Genomic DNA, 18,320 nt, shown 5'->3' on the forward strand with positions numbered 1-18,320 from the left:
ATCTTCTGTGGAACCTAGTGAGTAAGTTCAACTACTTTGACCAGTCACTGACAACACATGGTATATGATGTTCACCTACAACACATGGTATTTGATGTCAACATTCTCCTTTGTATTATCTACAGGACTGAAGATTGTTTTATGGAGGATGTGGACATGGACAGAAATGAGGTCTATCTACAGGACAGTGAGGAAGACTTTGAGGATGACATCCGTGATGACCCTATCTTGGACAAAGACTACACTCCACCAGCAAGACGAGACTCGTCTGACTCCAGGAGGTCTAGTGAGGACTTGGTACTCCCTGACACTCCAGCCCCTGTACTCCCTGGTACTACAGCCCCTGTTCCCCCTGGTACTCCTGACCCTGAACCACCCAGACAGGACATTTCACTGGCACAGGCACCCGCACCCCATCGCACTACTCCCACCCAAGTCTCTCAAACCAGAGTCCGACCAAGTGAGGACACCCCTCCAGCAAGTAGGCGTAGAGCTGCTCCTGGTCCTGTACCCAGAAAAAGGGAGACCGAGGCGTCGGGTGCAGTATCAGGCCTACTAGGCAAACTTATGAAGCCAGGAAACTATCCTAACTAGGCAGCTGCAGGATGGGGACAGAAGTCATTTGATGGAGGGTTATCGTGCCCATATCGAGTCACTACAAAAAAAACTAGAGGTTGTGCACGCGCACTACCAGGGCAAATTGAAACTGTTGCACGAACAATATCGAGCACAGTTCGACCAACTGCAAATGCAACACCACCAACAAGTTTCACAGTTGCAGCAGCAGATGCAAAATCAAAGTGCTGACCTTATGCAATACCAATCGCACCCAGCCTACCACACCCTCATGTCCCTTCTTCCTTTTGTGGACAAAGTCCCAAGTGTCAGCATGCTTGCGTGCCAGTACAGTTTTATTAGAGGCTGTCAAATCTCACATGGACCCACAATTTCAGACCCAACAGCCCATGCAGAGAGAACCTCCACCTCCACCTGTCAACAGGCAATCAAATTCCCAAAGCTAACAAGGAAATAGAGGGAGTGCTTTTGAGGAAAGAAGGTACTTAGGAACAAGTTCAAGCACTTCCACGGTTAGTACCCCTGACACTCCTGACCTCGCAAGTTCCATGGAACTGGTGCAGAACCCAAATTGTAGAGGTTGTTGTCTTGGCCTCCCCTTGGACATAGCCTTCAGAACCTGTGACGCAGGAAACCTAAAATGACATGGCTTGGCCACTTGGCCTTATGTCATGTTGACATTCCTGTATCCCAGGTTTAGAAGGCCATGTCCAAGGGGCTCTGTACCCACCTTGTACACTGTATGATCCAGGGACTAGTGTCCCTTCTTTGCACTAGTTCGGCTCTGTGGCCCATTGTACCTGCACCCGAGGACAATTGTGTCCATTTGTTGTACCATTTATCTACAATTTGTTAAATTCTGTTTGATCTCTTCCATGTTGGAAGAATGTGGTTTACTACCATGTTAGAAGTGTTGGAATTTTTGTTTTGGAATCAAAAAAAAAAATAGTTTTTACTAACCTCAGAGTAATCAATAGTTGTTCTTGTGGTGTGACAGCTCTCCGCATCCTGGTATCCTTCTTCCTGAGGTCATCCTTCACCATGTCCAGGAGGGTATCAAACCTATGACAGGAGATGGAAAGCAAGAATAGTTTGCTGTGGGACAAGGTGTTGTGGGGAGGGTGGGGGTTGGGTTGTTTATCTATGTATACAGGGGTATGGGTGTTGTGGGGGTGTGTAATTTAGGTATGGATGAAGTGGTTGTGGGGGTGGGGTGTTTAGGTATGGATACTTACAGGGATATGGACATCTGGCAGTAGCTGTAGAACTTTTCTGGGTGTCGTCTCAGGTCCCGGTACAGCGTCTGGAACTGTCCCTTCCTCTGTCTTTCCATTAGTAGAGGGTGCACCCACCATCTCCTGTGAGTAGCACGCTTACGTCCCACATAGTAGTAGGTAAATATCAGGAACAATGCCATTTCAAGCCAGAAGCTGTGTAAATACACTGGATCCATTGTCCACACAGCAGTCTCTGTCTCCAACGATGACATCCACACAGCAGGCACTCTCCAACAATGACCACAGTGCATTTCCACACCTTCCAGACCCCAGGTATATACACTATCTTAGCTCTTTAAAAAACGGAAACTGATCTAAAACGTATGCAGAACATATGAAAAACCGGATACAAACGGAACGGAAACTGAACGGAACTGGAAGAGAGCCGGACCGGAACAGACTTCAGCGACTCCATTTCGACTGACAGTTTGGGCTGCAAACGCAAGTGTGAACCGGGCCTAAGAGATGGGAAACCAAAGAATGTGGGAAACTCTGCAAGGGTCAACTCACATTTCTGCATTGCACTAAACCCATGCATATTGTATTTTCATTATAATAATCAAAATGATTTATGGAAAAAAAAAACTACAAAAAAAACAAAACAAAACAAGCATATAGTGCAATGCATACACGTGTGTGGTGCAGGGTCAGTTACAGAGTTGTACCATTCATCTAATGAATGTCAAATACACTTTGGAGTCTAGAATTATGGATTCGGCAATACCCTTTCCGATTACCTAACATTACAGTCGCCTTAGTACCCAGCTGGCAAAAAATGTTGCTTCACAGTAAGTTCTCTTCCCCTATCCTATTCTTCTTTTCAAGCTGTTGAGAAGCAGTACTTCTTTTCAAACATGAAGACAGATAAGTGTTACTTTGCTACATGAGATGCTTTTGCAAGGCCTCCAGTCTTCAGTACCACAAGAGAAAGTAGCGGGGAGCAACAGTAAAAGGGGAGCCTGGCATGTAGTGGCAGACATCGGATGAGTGCGGGTGTAGAAACATTTTTTGCAACTTTATCAGATTTTGCAACCGGTTGCACTTATTTATAGGTATAGCTATCAGAAAGTGCAACCTAACCATTGACTTCAACCTATCTGTATCAGAAAATGCAACCCAACCAAACCCAATTCTCACACAGAACTCTCCCCTCTTGCTCAACTAGTAACCCCCCCCCCCCCCCCCTGGAGGGAAGTATCCCCTATCTTGCTGAACTAATAACCCCCACTGGAGGGAACAATCCCCCTTCTAGCTCAATAGGATCAGTGGCTGCAAAAAATGACAGGTGTGTTGAGAGAAGGCACGCCTACGCAGTTATACACTGTCCTTTATGGCAAGTTGAAAAATATAATAGGTTGCAAAATCTTTCATTACACCGGGAAGCCTGGAGCTGCCGCAGTGGCAATCAGTGGACATCGAGCAAGTGCTGGGCACCCGGCAAATGTAGCAATGAGTGCTATGGGTGCGGCGGGTCTCTCAGAAGCGAAGGAGCAGTGCCGCCGTGGTGCTGAAAGAGAACCCAAGGTGGGTTCTAAGAATCCTATTAGCACACAGAGGCTGGGTCTGCATATAATGCCCAGCCTCTGTTGCTATACTGTTTCCCCCCAGCCCCCCCCCCTGCGCTCTGCTATCCCCCATAAATCATACAGCCGTGCTAGCGACACGCAGCGTGTCGATAGCCGGCTGTTTTCATCTACCGTCACTCTCGTCGCTCCCCCGCCTCCTCTATTTCTCCGCTCCCCGACTGCGTCCCTTCCCTCCAATCAGCAGGGAGGGAAGGGAAGCAGATAGGGAGCAGCGATAGAGGTGGCGGGGGGAGGGAAATCGGCGAGAGTGACAGGGTAGATGTAAACAGCAATGTCGCTAGCATGGCTGTGTGATTTATGGGGGATAGCAGAGCGCAGGGGGGGCCTGCAGGGAAACAGTATAGCAACAGAGGCTGGGCATTATATGCAGACCCAGCCTCTATGTGCCAAGAGGATTATTAGAACTCACCTCAGGTTCTCTTGAAAGATCGCTTCACAGCATGAAACCTTGCTCCCCATTTCCCAGCAACTACAAGCAAAGCTAAGGATAATAGCTATTATTCAGCAGAAGGGAATGGCAGCGCTTCCAAACAGACGCTGCACCTGAATTGACTACCTTCACAAGTATGCAGAGCTCGAATAACGGGCAGATTACACACCTTGCATTCAAACCAGGTACAGTAAAAAGGAGGGCGTTAGCTTCAGCATAAGTTGTGCACAAATTATCCCTAATAGACTCTCCCATGGTGATGACAGGCCCCCACGGGAGAGACCTAACCACTGATCTAACAGTAAAGCATATATAACAGTGAAGCATGTTCAAAAAGTAAACCATATTTAATCAAAGGTTAAACCTTAGACAGTAAAAGTCACAGTCAGTGCTTCGGCAATCAAGTATAAAGATTGGTAGTAACCAGAGGAGGCCATAAATACCTTGAGAACCTAGGTATATTGCCCTTCCGCCCAGCGCAGGTGGGGCCCTTAATGTAAGTGGGGATAAAAGAGGGTAGGGAATGGGTGTCTGCGAGCATCCCTTGAATCCATATATTTAGGGTCAGTAGCCAACAGATCATTATTTTTTTTATTTTTTTTTTGCTCATGAGGGAAAAGTGAGGAAGACTATGGTAATACTGTATTGAAGGGACACCACATCTATTTTGTCATCCATGACGGCTTTTAACGTATGGTAAAACCTAGCTTAACCAAGATTAGTCCTCACTAAGTCGAAGCTAAGGTTAGGATATTTCCTTGCCTTGGCCATTGCTAATTTAATTAATAGGAATTGTTAAGTGTCTTGTCAACTTTAGAATCAGAATGGTTCATTTAAAGTGGGCAAATGAGAAAAATGTTTAAAAGTAAATTTTAAATCTCATTAAATATTTAATATGTTTAAATCTTATCTCAAAGAGTGGCACATCACAGCCTGTGTGAGTTTTGGAAGTTTGTGCTTTGATCCGTTAAAAAGGGAAGGTTCAGGGACTCTGAAAAAAATAAAAATCCAAATCCACTTACCTGGGGCTTCCTCCAGCCCGTGGCAGGCAGGACGTGCCCTCGCCGCGGCTCCGCAGGCTCCCGGTCTCCGGTGGCGCACCCGACCGGGCCAGGCCGGCTGCTAGGTCGGGATCTTCTGCGCTCCAATGTGCGTCTCACTGGTGCGCGCTGATGTCATCGGACGTCCTCCGGGCTGTACTGCGCAGGCTCAGTAGTTCTGCGCCTGCGCAGTACAGCCCGGAGGACGCCCAATGACGTCAGCGAGCACCAGTGAGATGCACATTGGAGCGCAGAAGAGCCGACCTGGCCAGGAGGAGACCGGGAGCCTGCGGAGCCGCGTGAGGGCACCTCCTGCCTGCCACGGGCTGGAGGAAGCCCCAGGTAAGTATTTGGATTTTTATTTTTTTCACAGAGTCCCTGAATCTTCCCTTTAAGACTAAACTGGAACGGTTTGAGCACAGATGTTGCTAATGTGTGACAAAGAAAGAAAGAGGCCTAGGAACATGGTTCCCATAGTTAAAGAGTACCCGAGGCGGACTGTGTATAGATTATAGGACACAGAGGCATGTTCTCTGACCAGTGACATGCCTCTGTGTCCTTCTGGTGCCGCTGTCAGTCCCCCTGGGCTCTGCTGTCCCCCCTCAAAGTAAGCGGCAATCTGATTGTTGCTAGCCTCCTTTTCCTTCCAGCTGTCAATCACCTGCTCCCCCTGCCTCTGTTCGGTTGCTCCCCCACCTCTGTCACCTTACTCCCCCTCCTCCCAGCTTCCTCTAATCAGTTGCATTTTTGCCCTTTCTTGTTTCAACTCAGTATATCAATAAAATATTCTAATTCAACTTAGTGGACCCTGTTCTTATAGTATATTTGTTACCAAAATAAACACTTGTTAATGGTAATTTTCATGGATCATTTCATAAGGGGGGCTGATAATTGTGGCCTTAACTGTAAAACAACCCTATTTATCAATACAGTATCTCTAGGCAGTGTGTTACTGCACGACCTGTTCTTTCCCCACATTACAGAATAAGGAAACCAACCCAATGTCTCTGCATTCCTTGTTCTAAACCAGTGGTCCCCAAACGTTTTGGGTCGAGGGCCGCGTCAACATACTTCAGACTGCTGGGGGGCCGGAGTATACATAAAATTATGTAGAAGACTTAGCTGGCCAGACAGTAAAGCATACCCAGGTGACAACCAGCAGTCCAATTGGACAGCAGCATCACCTGATGTGGAATTTGATTGGAAACCAGCGAATTACTGCTTTCTGGCTTCCATGTGGATGGGTGGTGCCTGAACTGCTTTTCTATATGCAGATCACCAATATGTAAAGATGAAAGATTTATCTATAAGTAATACATTTTGTGTGTGGGGGGCCGGTAAAAAAGCCTTAGGGGCGCATTCGGCCCGTGGGCCTTAGTTTGAGGATCACTGTTCTAAACAGTGCCCAATATCCTGTCCCTGATTTAAGTCAAAATCAGCCAGTCCCGGAATGTCCATCCACCACACCCACATTCTTTCGAATTTGTGCATGACGCCTCTATGAGTGTAGATCAGTTTTGTAAATACGCATTCGTTTGTAATATCTACAGTAGGCAGTGCAGGGTCTTTCCAACACGTAAGTATAAGCTTACGGGCCTTTAACAGAAGACGTTGATTATTAGCTTATCCAGCCCCGTCAACAGACCAAGACCTAAGTTCTGGGGATGAATGTGCCAGCAGCCTTATCCACTGGATCTTAAATAGTGCCCCAGTATTGTTGCAACTTGGGGCAATGCCACAACATGTGGACAAGGTTACCATGATCTCTGATACCAAGAGCAATTTTGATCATCTCTACAGTTCACAGCATAAACACCTTCCTCGTTAGTAGTCGTTCACATCCAGATACATGAGTGGTTTACCTGAAAAGCAAATACTGTAAAAATCCCTTCATAGTAAACGCCAAGAGACTGGGCCAAGTAGTTTGCGATCAGAAAACTTCTATGTTAGAAATTGTCATACTCAAGCACATAAAGTATACTAGATTGCTGTATCTAAATTCCGTCAATAATTGGGAGCCCTTTTTTCTTTTTAATGCTTCAGCAAGCAAACACAGACGGCGTCTAAGCTAAATCAATGTGCAGTATGCAGGGATTCGCATGCAATAATCGTGCAACAGCTTGCACAGGAAGCATAACTCCCACCAGTAAATGCAGGTACAGTAGTTACAGTGTGCTTCTCTGTCCGATTTCTGTGCAGCCTGGATTATACTGTAGCGTTGCAGCCATGCTCAAGCAAGTGACATATAACAGGCAGTTCCCGTAGTAACCAGGCAGCAGCTTACAGGGGAAGCATAGGACTCACCGGCTGGTGCTTTTGAGGAAATTCACACAGGCCCAGGAGTAGTGAGCAGATAGAGAGTAGGCTACAAGTGGCTCTTGGCCCGCCGATCAAACACAACTCATAAGTATCCGACTGACACATGACTCATGCTCCCGCCACTTTCCACTATACTGCAGGGCCCAAAAATCAGGTTTACTACCGGTATAACTATTATATCTGGGTTAACTATACGAGGCGTTACTCCCATGTACTTATAATGGTGCTCGGCCAGGACCCAGACATTAAGTTTACTATGCCCAAAGTTTTCCTATAACAGAGTTTACTACAACTATGGATCGTGGTGCAACAACATTAGAAGAAAAAAGAGGCCTTCCAACACCTGGGTGATTTTATCTTCATACCCATGTACTTTATGTGGGGACACCCTTTCCAACTGTGTTTACAACCGTACACAGACTACAGCATGCTCACCCTGAGTCAGGGCTGCCCACATTCATACAGCTGTACCCACAATGAATAACCAAAAATATTTTCCGAATCACCAGCCCCTCCGTCACCTGTCAACCAGCATATCAGATGCGCCTATTTTAGGTGAGAACAAGCTCACTGCATGCAAGTTACTTATCACCTGGCCACCACATGGGAGTTACCGCAAATTGAATTGCTGTCTTCACCTGTATGATGGCTGAGCTTCATTCAGGTGAATAATACCTTTTTGTTCAAAAAGACAGCAAGCAATCAGCAGCGCTCAAAGGCTGCAAGTGAAGTGATAGCTCCAGAGATGTGCACAGCCCCTCTGAGGCTAAGTACACACCGTGAATACAAATCAAATGCAAATTATGTGCTGAACACTAATCTAAATTCTAAAATTTGAATGCAAGCTGACGCCCATGGATGCAGCTAGCCTAAAGTATACTTAAGTTTTTGTACAGCAGAAGGGAATGGCAGCGCTTCCAAACAGACGCTGCACCTGAATTGACTACCTTCACAAGTATGCAGAGCTCGAATAACGGGCAGATTACACACCTTGCATTCAAACCAGGTACAGTAAAAAGGAGGGCGTTAGCATCAGCATAAGTTGTGCACAAATTATCCCTAATAGACTTAGAACTTCAGCTTGCTGGTCTATTGCTCTCCACTCGGAGTTGATACAAGAACTGTGGATTATCTTTGGTACAAGAAGCTTGAAAGCTATTGAAAAACACACTATGCAACTTAGTTCAAGAGACTGAATACGCCATGCAAAAAAAAAAAAAATGCATTTCCAAAGTGTAATTAGCGACAATCCATACTCTTGACTCTTATACACTGTACTTGTGTTATGTTTTTCCTTAAGCTTTTCAATAAAAAATGAAGCTTAAATTCAATTAAATGTTTTGCTTTTACACATGTAAACGTGTAAGTTAGAACTTTGATGGCTATTGCACCTTTGAAATATTCATACAGGCTACTAGTTTTGAATAAGGCAGGGGTTTTGTCAAGAATGACCACAGTGGCTGGTCCCTGGGAACAATAGTGGCATTGTGGAGGAAGCGGTGGAAGCTGTGTTAAAGAGAACCCGAGGTGGGTTTGAAGAATATTATCTGCATACAGAGGCTGGATCTGCCTATACAGCCCAGCCTCTGTTGCTATCCCAAACCCTCCTAAGGTCCCCCTGCACTCTGCAATCCCTCATAAATCACAGCCACGCTGCTGACAAACAGCTTGTCAGAGCTGGCTGTGTTTATCTCTATAGTGTCAGTCTGCTGCTCTCCCTGCCTTCTGCAGAACTCCAGTCCCCGCCTGCATCCCTTCCCTCCCTGCTGATTGGAGGGAAGGGACTGGAGCAGGGACCGGAGCCATGCAGGAGGCGGGGGAGCAGCTGAGACTGACACTACAGATGTAAACACAGCCTCACAGCATGGCTGTGATTTATGAGGGATTGCAGAGTGCAGGGGGCCCTTAGTGGGGTTTGGGATAGCAACAGAGGCTGGGTTGTATAGGCAGATCCAGCCTCTGTATGCAGATAACATTCTTTAAACACACCTCGGGTTCTCTTTAAAGGAGAAGATGGCAGGCTGCTACCAGCAGCTAAGAGGAAAGTGCAGTGCAGCACACTTGTGAATTGGACACAAGCCTCACAGGTAGAAAAATTACCTATACTGGGGCAAAGATATTTCTTCTGTTGGTGAGGAGACTTGGCTCAGATGAGGAGAGCTTGTAATTTTTTAATTTTCAATTGGTCAGGAGAACACTTCACTCTTGATAAACAGAAAATCTAATATTCATTAGACCATTTGTTCATCGCAAGTATTGTCTAAAACCAATAAGCAGGTTGTGTAGGTCTTGGTCCTTCCTGCCTCATCTGTTTGCTCACTTAATGGCATAGTTCTTCTGCGCTAATATCCAGTACATATTCTTGGCCTCTATTCCACACTTTGCTTGCGCAACACTATTTTCAACTATGTACAACATGATCTATACAAATATAATAAAATACATAAGTGCTGCATCCATTATTACAATATATACTAAACCATGTAAACTTCAATGCAAATCAATACCAAAACAGTATAGGTTTCAATGCAAATCTATATGAATCAAAGTCCATCCCTAAACTGTCCAAAAAACAAAGTCATCCAAAGTTGTGCACATAATTTAAGAACTAGGAAAATAAAAATGAAGAGAAATGAAGACAAGAGTTCCAAAATAGTTGGTTGGCTGATGCGTGCAAAGTTGTGATCCTCACAAAACTAGATTTCTAAAGATTTCCCTTTTGTACTCCAACCAATTCCAAATGCATAGATTAACCACTTCACCTTCAAAAGATTTTTGCCCTTAGAAGAGCCAGAGCAATTTTCTCATGTTAACGCTCCTTCCATTAATTCCCGTATAACTTTATTACTACTTATCACAACGAAACAATCTAGATCTTGTTTTTTTTTTCGACACCAATTAAGCTTTATTCTGTGTTTTAACGAGAAAAATAAAAAAATTGAAACAATTCAATATTTTTCAGTTTTTGGCCATTATAGTTTTAAAATACATGCTACTGTAATTTAAAATTCACCCATTTTATTTGCCCATTTGTCCCGGTTATTGCAACGTTTAAAATTTTTCCCTAGTACAATGTATGGCGACAATATTTTAAAGGTAAGGGGTTAATTTTAAATGTAAAAAAAAAATGTCTTCATGAAAAAAAATGTTTGTAGATGTAATTTTACCATTTGGCCACAAGATGTCCTCACGCACAACTTTCCTGTGTGTAGTATCACTACGCAAACAGGAAGTAATGCGTGGACGTGTAAGTATCGGTTCTTGCGAATGACGGCGCCATCTCATTGATGGCGGCGGTCATTCACACAGGGACTTAAATCAATGAATGGGAACTATATTACTCTTCATTAAATCTCCCTTCTAATGATCGGTGGTGATAATGAGCGCGGCAGAGTGTGGGAGGGAGAGTGGAAGTGAGTAGCGGGAAAGGACGTAGCAGCTACGTCCCTGCAAAGAGAAGAGGGATTTTGCAGGGACGTAGTTAAATTCAAAATGCACCTCCACCGAACACCCAAATGGAATCAGACTAACCCTTTGGGGCTTGTATAGACCTAACAGAGGACCTCACCCAAAGGGCTAGTCAGATTCCATTTGGGTGTTTGATGGAGGTGCATTTTGAATTGAATCTATGCATTTAGATTGGCTGAAGCGCAAAAATGTAAATTACCTAAATGCCTTCATCTGTGTATGCTACACTCTACTATATAACATTCGTCGACTTTATTCAGCTATTTAGCTGTAGGTGCAATGTGACTACGTGGGGGGGGGAGCAGAACCAAATTGTGGCAGTAAATAGCTGCAGGGTGAGGTTTTCAGATATGTCTGGCCACCAGTGACCAATCTACAGACTGAAGGGGAAAGCTGTGAACACACTAGAAAGGTGCCCAAAATGCTCACAAATTATTTCAGATGATCAAAGTTGTAGGTGTGTACTGACCCTAATGCTAACCATCACCCCTTTCTAAACAATAGCGTAACCCTCAAAAACATGCTTAACATTAATTCTCGCCCTAATGTACTTCCTCATAAGAGTACGATTCCAGTGCATTCTGGTGTATTGTGGTGCTCAGGAGATAAGTATGTTATGAGGTACCCAAATTGTACTACTTTATTCCAGATGTGTCCAGGGTTCAAGCATAGTAGTACACCTGAAATAAAATGGGGTATAAGATTGCACTTCAGCAAGATTTATTACTTTTACAGACAGCAAGGGACCTGATAACATACTAGAAAGGTGCCCAAAATGCTCACAAATTGTATTTCTGAAATATTATTTTAAGCTTTATAATTATAGCTTTCACTTACCTTTGCATAGTTCTGTTAGAAGCAGGAATTCACCTTGGCCTGTGTCAGATTCTTCTTTCCCTATTGATGCTGCTGAAGAAAACTGGACGATGTTAGGATGACCAGATAATTTTTTCTAGACGTGTATTAAGGAACCTAAATTGTGAGTTCAGTCATTTCTGCATTTCTTCCATAGAAAAGGCTAATCAGTAACTGCATGTTATGGAGAACTACTGTATCTTCTATTTAATCTTTTTATTTCATTTTTTTTATTTGTAAAAACGCTGTATTTGAAAAGGAAACCAGAGACGTTAACTTCTAAAGATTTGATACTTTACCCAGGGCTTCCTCCAGCCCCACAAGCTCGTCTGAGTCCCTCGGCGTCCTCCCAGACGGGACCCGACTGAGCATTTTACCGGGTCTAATTGCCGCTGAACGGCAGACCACCGGAGGATGCCAAGGGATTTAGATGAGCTTATGGGGCTGGAGGAAGCCCCGTGTAAGTATCAAATCTTTAGAAATTAAAGGGGAACTTCAGCCTAAACAAACATACTGTCATTAAGTTACAGTAGTTATGTTAATTGTTAAGGTTTTGTTTTGTTTTGCTTTGGCAATGCTAAATGTATTTGGTCCTGCCAATAAAGCTTTTTGGATTTGGATTTGGTCTGGGAGACACAGACAGACGTACAAACCCAGGGAAGAGAGACTATGCAAACACTGTGAGCAGAAGACCCTTGAGGATGAAAGCCACTTCCTGCTGCACTGCCCCAAATATACTGCAACCAGGGACACTTACTTTAAGAAATTGTCGGAACTACTCCCAGACTTTCTCACACTAGAAGATGAGAGAAAAACATATATCCTACTAGGAGAAGAGGAATCCACAGTGACAATCGCTGCACACTATGTCACAGCATGCCACAGACTGAGAGGAGCATAACGGAACTGTAAACCTAAAAAAAAAAAAAATGTCCACAGACTGCTTAGCCATTGTCCCCCTACCCCACCCCCTCCCATGTCCCCTATTTCCCCTTGCTTTGGCAATACCTGTAATGAATCTTGGTCATGCCAATAAAGCTATCTTTGATTTGATTTGATTTGAATAGATAGGTAATATAATCTCTTACCCACCCTGTTTTAACAGAACAGGCAAATGTTTGTGATTCATGGGGGCTGCCATCTTTGTCATGGGGGCAGCCATCTTTTTGGTTATAAGAAGGTGACAAGGAGCAGGAGACACAGTTCCAACTGTCCTGTGTCCTGATTACCCCTCCCAGCTGCACGTGCTAGGCTTCAAATGTCAAATGCACAAAAAAAAAAAAATTAAAAAAAAAAAAATTGCACGATAACAGCAGAACGAGAACAACAAAATCAGAAATCCCATCATGCTTTGCACAGCATCAGGGGAAAAAAGCCCGGGCAGTTTTCTTCTGTGCAGCTAAAAATGAGGCTTGTATAAGAGAAACAAAGTTCTGATGCTGTGAAACTGTTAAACACCAAGCCTTTTCAGTGCTGCTGAGCCGATTTTTAGTCCGGAGGTTCACTTTAACTTCTCTGGTACACTTTAAGGAGCACTATGACAAAGACTGCAAAGTGTAAAATATATACATACACACAAATATAGTTTGTTGTAAAGTGCACTGTAAATTATTTCCTACGTAGCCTTCACTTACAAAAGTAATGTATATTTAATCTGACGGCTTTGAAACACTTCCGCACAGGTTCTGAATTCCAAACTCAAAAGAATTCACGTGGAAGTCTCAATATTTCCTTAAAGGTATACTCAAATGTGCAAAAAAAAAAAAAAACCCGCAGACTGTGCCAACGCAGACTCGCTCGGATCCTCCTGTCCCCCACTGGCAGCAACTTTCAATTTCGGCGACAGGCCTGGCAACATGTCTGATACTTCGCATTCCTGGCCGCAATAGCGCCCTCTATACTGCTGTTACGGCCAGGAAGGTGAATCATCAGACGCGTTGCCAGGCCTGTCGCCGAAAGTGAAAGTAGCTGCCGGCGGGGGACAGGAAGATTCGAGAGAGTCTGCGTGGACACAGGACAGCTACAGGGGGCTGGTAGAAGCCCCAGGTGAGAAACTTTTTTTCACACTTAAGTGACCCTTTAAAGCTACGTACTCACCACCCGATAGGTCCAGCAACGCCCCCTTGACGATGGTCGTTAAGGATATTAACAATTTGATCCGCTGTGTCCGTTGCTTATTGATGCATGATCGCCATGGATGGGGGGGTGGGGGACGACATCGTTTAAAATGCTTGTGTTAAATTATGTTCGATCGCCACAAGTATTGTCGGGTGGGTACAAGGCTTTACTCTTCTAAAAGCTTGTGCACATTATTTTATTTTGGCAGATGGGACTAAGCAGCTGCCATTCAGCAAGTACTTTTAAAAATAAAGAAAATTCTTGTGAACCCTCCATCCCTTCCCCCTTGAGGAGATAAACTAGTCCAAAGCGTTTAAGACATCAGAACCATCAGAATAATATCTACTGTAAGTAAATCTACATAAAAATAACAGTCCATTTTACTTTTGGACAAAAACATTGCCTTGAAGATTTAACAAAAAGCAAAAAAACTTTTTGCAGCACAAAAATTCAAGGTTTCTGGTACAAGGCGTCAGCAATGGCCAATAATGGCCATTACACTCCCCCTAGTTAGCCAGAATAAGACCCACAGCCGTTATAACCTTCCTCCCTAGTGATTTAGTCTCCTCCATGTAAACTGCATCACCATGGTTACCAATAGCAAAAGGCTGAAAATTCCACTTTAGGTAGCGTTCTTGCTCTACTGGAGGCAGCATGCCTGTTGGCAGAATCAGAAATGTGTACGGAGGCAAGTAGAATCAGATCTTTGTACAGGGCTACTAAGGGTCAGACACTATTGACTAAAACTACAGATCAATTAAGCCGACCGGTATTCATCATTAGCAAAATTCCGGTTCAGTACAGGGGACATTTTGCTCAGTGTAGAGCAAAAGATACTGAAATTTCACATACCCAATTACCATGTCATGACTCGTAAGGCAAAATGGGTAGGGCATATTTACTCTGTAAAGATGCCCATTAATAGAACAATATTTTCCTCAAATGTGAACACTCGATCAGATTTGTAGGATCATAAGTTAGTGTTCTCCCCAGGCTCTGTTAGCCTGGTGCACCACAAAATCTGATTGAATGATCACATCTGGGAAAATATTGTGCCGTTTATGGGCAATTTAAGGCATGGAGGTCGAGTGGTTAAGCACCCTGGTTTAAAACAACACAATATAATGTGTATCAAAAACCATAAGTAGGAATAAACCATAAATATGAATCAAATTTACTTGCTGAAAAAGCATGTTCAATAAAATCTGGATGTTTACAGTCTTTCCTGGGAAGGGTAAGTCTCTGGCCTACCGTATACAAACAGTCTAAGGTTTTGGAGTTTTAGAGTGTTAGGAAGTTTTGATTCTCTCGCATTGAGGACTATGTGATGTGTGATGTGTGATTGATGCATCCTCGATGAGGCCGTCTCTCTGGTTTGCTGCCTGTACATTTCTCTGATTCGATACTCTGGAGGTAAGACTGGGACAAAAAAATGTAACACTGGACAACACAGACTAGTTTAGGTTGTAGTAGTAGTTTAGTCTATAGTTTAGAGGTTCATTATGTTGGAGTTCAAACATATATAGTGATATAACTAGGAATCACATTAACACATATACATTTTCTTAACCATAGTGGCATACCATGCTCACTGGATCCACTCCCTGGGGTCTCTGTAGGGAGGTTCACAACCCCTATTCCCCAGGTTGAGAGAAATCCTATAAAATTAAGATCTTTAATATCCACTATGAGTCTACTGAACTTTATAATGGAACTTACTTCCTAGAATTAGCTAATTGATTGTAAACGTTAACTTAAAAGTTACGTCAAAAACGTAGCTTTTTGACTTTTGGTTATTTTGTTAGCTTATAGGCTAAATGGTATAACATTAGCTTTATGTAAAAGTTAAAAGATAAGAGTATTTCTTAGTAAAATTAAGCTCAGATAAGATATATAGGATAATGATGTATTCTCGACTAAACTGCATTCAAATACAATCTGATACAGATTTCATACTCCTAATATCTTTCAGTTTTGTTTTTTTGTTATTTTTAGATTACAAATTGTATGCGATAAATAAATTGTATGTGATAGACAACTTATATACTGGTATTCATATGTACACCTTCATTGTATAATGTACATTGTATTGTGTTTACTGTTATGAACATACCATTGAATGCCTGTCCATATATATATGTTCAAAACTTAAATAAAAATTATTGTAAATGGAATAAACCATAAATTTAAAAAAAAGTAAATAAAAAACACAAATTATTAGATCATAGGAGGATCATCACATAAATCACACATGGATAAGAAATAAACCAACTAATAAGGAGCCTTAGGCTGGTAGCACACTTGCCTGAATTACGGGTGTTTTGGTGCATAGCTAAAAATGCACGCAAAATTGCTTACAAAAAAAAAAGTCTGTGCAGCATAGTACTGTATATAGCATCCCCCAGCCATTTGCGATATGCATTTTAAAATCGAACAGCATGTTGCTTATTCCCACAAACTGCATGTGAATCGCATACAATGCTTTCCATGGAGCTGACAAAAACGCATGTGTTTCAAAGACATTTTTGAAAGAAAAAAAATAAAAATAAAAATGGATCCTATACTGTATTTTTTCTCTTGTTAAAATGGCAGACTAAAAAATGCAAAAGGCAAATGCAAGAAAAACAAGAACACATTAAAAAATGCAACTCCAAATATGCAAATGCATATCCGCACATGCCAGAAAACACATGGCTTTCTGCACAGACAAGTGTGCTCCCAGCCTTAAAGGACTTATGAGGCGAAATTGCTAAAAAAAAAAAAAAGTAAATTACCTGCCTCATCTTTTATGGCACGGAGGACGCCATCCGCGCCGATCCGCCGTGTCCCCCCGCTCATTAGCCCCCGTAGCGTGGATCAGGGGGGTTAGCCCTAGAGCTGCGCAGCCGCACTCGCGGCCAGGCGGACTGCGCAGCTGCGGCCAGAGGAAGCGGCCATGTTGCGAGACGCAGGAGAGCCCGACCTGGGCCGTGGGGTCGGCAGCCGGCCCGGGGGGCTAATGAGCGGGGGGACCCGGCGGATCGGCACGGAGGGCGCGTGCCCTCCGTGCCATAAAAGATGAGGCAGGTAATTTACTTTTTTTTAGCAATTTCGCCTCGTAAGTCCTTTAAAGATTTGCTGACATTGTAGGTAGGCCAGATGGCCATTTAGTGTAGATTCACAGTATCTCACAAAAGTGAGTACGCTTCTCATATTTGTGCAAATATTTTATCATATCTTTTTACAGAAAAACACTGAGGATATGACACTTTGATACAATGCAAAGCAGTCAGTGTACAGCTTGCCGTCCCATCAAAACACAGCCACTAATGCCTAAACCGCTGGCAATAAAAGTGAGTAAACCCCTACTTGAAGAAGGTGAAAATTGAGCCCAAAGTGTCAATATTTTGTGTGTCCACCTTTATTTTCCAGCACTACCTTATCTCTCTTGAGCATGGAGTTCACTAGTGCTTTACAAGTCATCAATGGAATCCTTTTCCACTGCTCCATGACGACATCATGACCCTGGTGGATGTTAAGAGACTTCTCCCACCTTCTGTTTAAGGATGCCCCACAGATACCCAATAGGGTTTAGGCCCGAAAACATGCTTGGCCAGTTCAGCACCTTTACCCTTAGGCTCCGTTCACACCTAAAAAATTGCAAAACGCTAGTGATTACCGCTAGTGTTTTGTGGGAGTGATTTTGCCGTGATTAACGCAGAAAAAAAAAAAATCCCTGGACAGAGTAGCATTTTGGGAGCTAATCACGTTCGCTCAAGAATCCGTGGCAAAACGCTGCAAGTAAAGCGTTTGCGATTATCGCCAATCGCAAAATGCCCGCAATCGCAGCAGTGAAAACACTGCCATAGGATAACATGTGCTAAGCGGTTTTCGGTGAGCGGGAATCGCGCAATTCCTGCTCAGATATGAACTGGGCCTTAGTTTCTTTTCCAAGGCCGTAGTTATCTTAGAGGTGTGTTTGGTGTCATTATGTTGGAATACTACCCTGTGGCCCAGTGTCCGAAGGGAGGAGAACATACTCTGCTTCAGTATGTCACAGTACATGTTCACAATCCTAGTTCCCTCAAACTGTAGCTCCCCTGTGCTGGCGGCACTCATGCAGCCCTAAACCATGGCACTCCCACCATGTTTAACCACTTAAGGACCACAGAGGCTTTACCCCCCCCCCCCATGACTAGGCTATTGTTTTACAAATTAGGGCTCTGCTGCTTTAATGGCTCGCTGCAGAACCACACAACCGAATCCCCCCCTTTTCTGCCCACCAACAGAGATTTCTGCTGGTGGGCTCTGATCGTTGCTGCAGCTTTTAGGTTTTTCTTTTTTTTCCTTCAATAAAAATTTGTATTTTATTATTATTTTTTGTATATTTCCGATCCCTCCCTCCCCCTGCCAGCCAATCACAGCAATCAGCTCTCATAGGGCCGATCACTCCAGGCCTCTCCAGGGTACATCCGAGTGACACGGCTGTCCCCAGTACAGTGCTGCTGTAGATCACAGCTCTGTACAATGGATGGCAACAGTCTCCTAGTGGCAATCGTCGCTGGTAGACTGATGACGGAGCAGTGCATCAGCGTGCGCAATCCTCTGCAAAACCCTGCCCCAGGACTTGACGCCTTTTGGCGTTAGGCGGTCCTGGGGCTGCCACTTTCCA

At 43.8% G+C, this 18,320-nt stretch overlaps 1 protein-coding gene across 2 annotated transcripts in view; it reads right to left on the reverse strand.

The window, feature by feature from the left end:
- The window catches only part of GAK (cyclin G associated kinase), a 254,225-nt gene that overhangs the window by 211,317 nt on the left and 24,588 nt on the right, over nucleotides 1-18,320 (reverse strand). For both annotated transcript variants that reach the window (XM_068233894.1, XM_068233893.1), the window contains exon 4: nucleotides 11,534-11,648. In XM_068233894.1, coding sequence (XP_068089995.1) covers nucleotides 11,534-11,648 — 115 coding nt within the window. The remainder of the gene's footprint in view (nucleotides 1-11,533; nucleotides 11,649-18,320) is intronic.

This window comes from Hyperolius riggenbachi, chromosome 1 (genome assembly GCF_040937935.1).
Source record: "Hyperolius riggenbachi isolate aHypRig1 chromosome 1, aHypRig1.pri, whole genome shotgun sequence".
In the NCBI taxonomy this organism is placed as follows: Eukaryota; Metazoa; Chordata; class Amphibia; order Anura; family Hyperoliidae; genus Hyperolius; species Hyperolius riggenbachi.